Source organism: Eurypyga helias, unplaced genomic scaffold (assembly GCF_000690775.1).
Source record: "Eurypyga helias isolate BGI_N326 unplaced genomic scaffold, ASM69077v1 Scaffold51548, whole genome shotgun sequence".
NCBI lineage: Eukaryota > Metazoa > Chordata > Aves > Eurypygiformes > Eurypygidae > Eurypyga > Eurypyga helias.
Window position 1 is genome coordinate 1 of NW_010266027.1, and position 6,161 is coordinate 6,161.

Genomic DNA, 6,161 nt, shown 5'->3' on the forward strand with positions numbered 1-6,161 from the left:
CAGCGGGGGGACGCGGCCCGACGCTACAGGTACCTGCTCCTTCCCTCCCTGCCGCGGGACGGGGAGCGGGGCGGCGGGGACGGGCCTGGCTGGGGGCACAGAGCGGCCTTCCCCCGCTTTTGCAAAATGCTTCGCGTTTGGGCATTGTTTGGAAAAGCGGCGCAGACTCTGGGCTGAGCTGTCCCGGAACGTTATTTTCCCGGTACATAGTCAAGAGCCGGGGACCATCTGCGGTCGGTAAATGCCGAGGAAGCACCTGCTTCCAGAGGGAAGATGCTCTGCGGAGAGCCCTGTCCGCCCCGCCCACCTGGAGGCTCTCGGCTGAGCAGGAGTTTGTCTGCCCTCCTGAGAAGGAGGGATGGGGTTTCCTTCTGTGGCTTTTTTGTCTTAGAAGTCAGTAGTAACAGAAACTGAAATTGATTCAAGATACTTCATGATGATCTGTTGGTACCGTTTATATTTGCTGGAGACTGTTGTCTCCTAAAATTAATTTCTTAGCCTGAGAAACTGGAATGAGTTAGGCAGCACGGAAGACAGGATGACTAAGAGACTGGTGGCTCTGCCCTCTGTAGATTCGGCAGAACTGATTGTACTGCAGGATGATGCTACCCCCTGTTTCTGAACTTTCCGTGATCCCTTGTTTCTGAAAGCTTCTGAAATCCTTGTGTAACCTTCGTATCCCGTACACTGGAAGAGACCCTCGATGGGCTCGAGTAGTGAGGATGGTGTCTGATCAGCAAATTGAAACACCCCTGGTTACCAACAGATACTTCTAAAAGCGTTCTTCTCTGAACCCTTGTCTTGGGTATTCGTTCATCTGCACCAGGCATGACTCCACTTCCTGTTGTGTATGCCAAGCTGATACTTCATGCCCCAAGAAAGCAGCATCTGCTTTATCTATAATCTTCAAAGCTTCCTTTCAAGCTTTCTGTGGTGTTTGTAATAGTTGTGAGGTGTAAGTTTTGCTTTGTTTTGTTATTTTATCTCACCAAGTCTTGCATCATTTAGTCTCCTCTGATTTCTTCACTTCCTGCAATCCCAGCTCTCTGGCAGGATTGTGTGCGCAGTGTTGCATCGAGAAATCAGTGCAGTCTTATAAATTCTTAAAAGAACTGTTGAAAGACAGAAGGTCGATATTTGTTTCATGGAAGAGCTACTGTTCTTCATTCCAAATACCATCAAACAAGAACAGTCCTCCTAGAGGAGTGATCTTCCAAAGAAGACAAGAAACGGGTTCCTACATTCCAGGAACTCATAACAGGGAGCTTAGAAGACATGACTTGTGTAATGAGGGGCCATGTGGAAGATTTTTTTTTCTGTGATTTTTAAAAAAACCCAGAACAACACACAGCAAAACAACACGGCAACCAACATCTGCAAAAAAACCTTAAAAGACAATATGAACTGATGACTAAACCGAGTGCTGCAGATACCGCAAAGCTCGTGTAGTCCTTCCTGCTTGGCCTGTCAAAATTAGTGACTACCAATGAGAAGGTGCCCTATAGCAATATTCCTGCCAGTTATGGAGTGTCCTAGAGGAAATGTAGCCGTTGGTTTTGGACTGTAACTCTAATGAGCAGTATATAATAGATGCTGAAGGTTAAGAGGGATGTTTGTATGTCTGGCAAGTGCCGGGCTTGGTCTTGCCTTGAATTAAGCTACTTCAGCGTTAAAGGAAATGAAGAACCAAAAGCTCAAGGAATGTCATTGTTATTTGGTAAAGACAAAGTCTCTGAGGAGTTCTAATGTGGAAGCAAAGCTTAACAAGAGCTAAAGCTGCTAAAAATACTTCCATGGTTTCCCTTTAAATTCCAGACAAGTAGCATGGAAAACATCTTAAGTCTTTAGGATACTGCTTCAGGAGAAATTGTCTCATATTGCCTCTACTTTATATTTGAGCTGCGTTAAATTAAAAAACGGTAAAAGATACTGTAAGGCAAGGTATAAACTTGATTATTTTGCTTTTAACTTGTAACGGATTTTATTTGTCTCAGATAAAGCATAACATCTGGTTGAACACGCACTTGGTTATTATTTCAGACCTTTCTAACTTGCATTTAGAAAACAAAAAAGTTCTCACTTGTTTTTTTCTTTCTTGCTGCTTTTCCTTAGGTGTGCCAAAATGTCAGAAAGATCAGACATTCTTCACTTCAAATTTGACAATTATGGGGATTCGATGTTACAGAAAATGAACAAACTGAGGGAAGAAAACAAATTTTGTGATGTTGTGGTCCACATAGATGACGTTGAAGTTCATGGGCATAAAATTGTATTTGCTGCTGGCTCTCCCTTCTTAAGAGATCAGTTCTTGCTCAATGACTCCAGAGATGTAAAGATCTCTATACTGCAGAGTTCGGAAGTGGGGCGGCAGCTGCTTCTCTCCTGTTACAGCGGCACTCTGGAGTTTCCTGAAATGGAACTGGTCAACTACTTGACTGCCGCAAGCTTTCTGCAGATGAGCCACATCGTGGAGCGATGTACGCAGGCCCTCTGGAAGTTTATAAAACCGAAGCAGCCGTTGGAGAGCAAGGAGTGTGAACAGCAAAGCGACTCATCTGAGCTGAAGGAACATCAAGGAGATGATGACTCTCTGCAGCAAGATTCACCTTGTATCCAGCCTTCCGAAGACAGTATGGATATGGAGGATAGTGATATTCAGATCATCAAGGTGGAGTCCATTGGGGAAGTCACAGAAGTTAGGAATAAGAAGGATCAGAACCAGTTTATTTCTTCTGAACAAACTGCACTGCATTCCTCAGAGCCTCAACACTTTCTTATCAACTCCACTGTTGAAAACAGAGCAAGTGAAATAGAGCAAAACCACCTCCACAACTATGCCCTTTCGTATGCGGGCAGTGATAACATCATTTTGGCCTCTAAAGATATGTTTGGCCCTAACAACCGAGGTATAGACAAAGGCCTCCAGTGGCACCATCAGTGCCCAAAGTGCACAAGAGTGTTTCGGCATCTGGAAAACTATGCTAATCACTTGAAGATGCACAAACTATTCATGTGTCTACTCTGTGGCAAGACATTCACTCAGAAAGGCAATCTCCACCGGCACATGAGGGTGCACGCAGGCATCAAACCGTTCCAATGTAAGATCTGTGGGAAAACATTCTCCCAGAAATGTTCCTTACAGGACCATCTCAACCTGCACAGTGGGGACAAGCCCCATAAGTGTAACTACTGTGACATGGTTTTTGCGCATAAACCCGTTCTGAGGAAACATCTTAAACAGCTACACGGTAAAAATAGCTTTGACAATGCCAATGAAAGAAACGTTCAAGACATAACAGTGGACTTCGATTCATTCACATGTAGCGCTGCTACAGACAGTAAGGTCTGTCAGCAAGCTGATGCAAGCCAGGTACTGGATGCAGGGAAGCTGCCTCAGGCTGTGCTCAGTTTAAGAAATGATAGTACCTGCGTTAATTAAGCAATTAAAAACAGCCCTTTGTAGGGATCGTGACTCTGAGGAGCGAACAGTTGGTTTGGGCTCTTACCTAGACTAGTGGTATGCCCTGAAAGGCTACGGATGGATGGATGGCAGGTTGGATTGCAAAATTTGGCAGGTCCTCAGCCATCATTCTTAGTCTTACTTGGTATTTTCTGTGAATAGCGATCTTCCTTCAGGTTTCTGTCTGTGTCTCTACTGTGGATTATGGGGTTAATTGTTTCATTTCTCTCTGATTAGGAGACTCAAGACTAACACCTTTTGAAAGACTGTTGCTGTGGGCTGCAAGTAAACCATCTGCTGTACAGTTAGAGGCCTCTGTGTGTTGGGCAGATGGAGGAAAGAGCAAAGAGGACAAGTCTGTGAGATAACCTGATTACCTTTTTTTTTTTTTTTTTTAAGCACTGGATAACTGAAATCACTCCATATAGCTAAATTTAAATTTACCTCTTAAAATTATCTTTCTCTGATCTTAACCCTAGACTTCTACAGTTGAAATGAAGTATTTTTGTGTCACTTTTTTTTCCCTTTCTATACTATTTCAAGAAGCTTCTGCTGCCAATCAATGCTATCTTAAAAGCTCTCAGGGTTTTTAACCTCAGCATTATGCATTATGAAAAGATAAAACCCTAAACGATTTGGCAGGGTTAGCTGATGATGGCATGGAGCTGTTCAAAGGGAGAATAAATTGCATCTCTGGAATGTGAGAGGCTGGTGCCTGGAGTGCAAGTATGACCTATTTCTTATGCTGTCATACCTAGGATTTTTAAAGGGCACTTAGCAGTCTGTGTACTGAGACAAGCTAACCACTTCAAAACTAAAAATTATCATCCATCTTCCATAAATTTTGCATCACATAAGCCACAACAGTTGCTGGGTTTAGAGCAAAGCTGGAGTGGAGAAATACTGCTTTTAGACACTGTGAAAAGAATCTGTTTTAAAAGCTGCAGTGTATAACAACTCCATGCTTTGCCTTTTTTTATTTCCTCTTAGTTCTTGTATATCTCACCGTGATGTCTAGGAAGGGCCACATGTCAGTTAACTTGAAAAAAAGAACAATACCTGTCATCAGGACAAACAACATAACGTTTTTTTATTTCCTGGACATTCAAAGAACACTTATTTTTTTATGTGACCTGCATAGTTTGTGACCATTAGTGTTTTACAGGATGAGGATTAGGTAGCACAGTTTCTGTAGGTTAATATATCAGCTATTGACTGTACTCAGCAATACCTCTTGTATACCGCCTTAAACATCAAATGTAGCGGGAATGGCATGTTAATTGGGGTTCTGGGATTATACCTATTGCTTCTCAAAAGTGCCGTGGAATTATCCGTATCCCAATCAGGCTGAAAGGAACTAATTTATCTGAGGAACACCATTCCCAGTAGAACAGCACTCTTATTACAATGAAGTGTAGCATAGACTAATAATCAAATGGCTGATCCTCGGTAGGGAACTGCTGTTTGTGTTTGGAATAAGTATTTCTTCCAGCGCAGCTCTTTTCCACAAGGTTTGCCATGAGGCTGAGATATGCTTCCTACCTAATAGTAGTACTGTTTGTGTGTTTGAGTGAGGGGGTGGGGGCGAAAGGCTGCTATTGTATGGTTTAAAATGCTAAACAGGTATGACCAAAGGTGTGTTAGAGCAAAAAATGTTTTGTATGTAATTATCAAAAGTTGGTCTTGATCTTCAGCTGTGTGTGTGTAGAAGCCAGGATTTCTTTATGCAGACGTTACACTGATGGACGATAAAATGCATTAATGTTGCAGAACGTTTTCAGAAATCCACATTTTTTCAAGTAGAAAAGCAAGGTGATTCTGTGAATCAGTTTTTGCAATTGAGTTCTTAAACTACTGTACTTGACTGTTACATGAGCTGTTACATGGACAGCTGTGAAGTAAGCAATGGAAATAGAGTCAGGGCATTACATCCTTCAAGTTGTAGCAAATAGATTTAGGCCTGAAGTCGAACTATTTGAAACTTTTAAAAATTATTGTTCAGGTTCGTAGGGCAGAAAATAAGTTTGCATGGAAAGGAAAACTGTTTTTCCTCTTAAAGCCACCCACTTTCAGAATTGTTTTGAGTTAAAACTGACCATGACGTTTGCATCTGACACTTGCATTCTGTCTTCCGGCAGAATCTTCTGTATTGTTCAAACATTCTGATAATACATTATTCACTCTATGGAAATAAGTTGTAGCACTAACATCAAAACAAAGATAGACGTGGAAAGTAAGAGCTTGCAGAGCCAGGTCAACGTGCTGTAAGGACTAGTGAACAGTAACCAGATATGAATATGGACACGACACAGAACGTGCTTTTCTGCCAGAGAAAGGAATAAAACTGTACAAATGCTAGAAAAAGAGGCAGCAAAATGGACAGTATTGAAAGCCTTGTCTATCTGGGAATTTTGGGTTGTTTTGGTGTGGAATTATGCAGCTGTAATGTTACTGCAAGGAGAATACAGCTTGTTGAAGTAGCTGTGGGTGACCTGAAGCTGCTAAAAGAGACAAGGGGTTTCCTAAGAAAGAAAAAGTGATTTGATCAAGATACCTAGGTGTTTCAGTCCACCCTGTGCTGTGGTGATGTCAACGTCTGAGAATGCTGAGACTGCTGGCCGTTCAGTTGGAAGGCTGCTCGTGGTCAGTTGGTGAGACCATGGCAGAGATAAATAGGAAAAAGCAGAAATGCAGAAGACTG

The 6,161-nt window shown here is 42.3% G+C and overlaps 1 protein-coding gene across 1 annotated transcript; it reads left to right on the forward strand.

Moving 5' to 3' along the window:
* The first annotated feature begins 2,118 nt into the window (after nt 1–2,118).
* ZBTB26 (zinc finger and BTB domain containing 26) lies at nt 2,119–5,584 on the forward strand. The gene has a single exon (XM_010156920.1). The coding sequence runs from the start codon at nt 2,123–2,125 to the stop codon at nt 3,437–3,439; it is 1,317 nt and encodes a 438-aa protein (XP_010155222.1). The 5' UTR covers nt 2,119–2,122; the 3' UTR covers nt 3,440–5,584.
* Nucleotides 5,585–6,161: the final 577 nt, after the last annotated feature.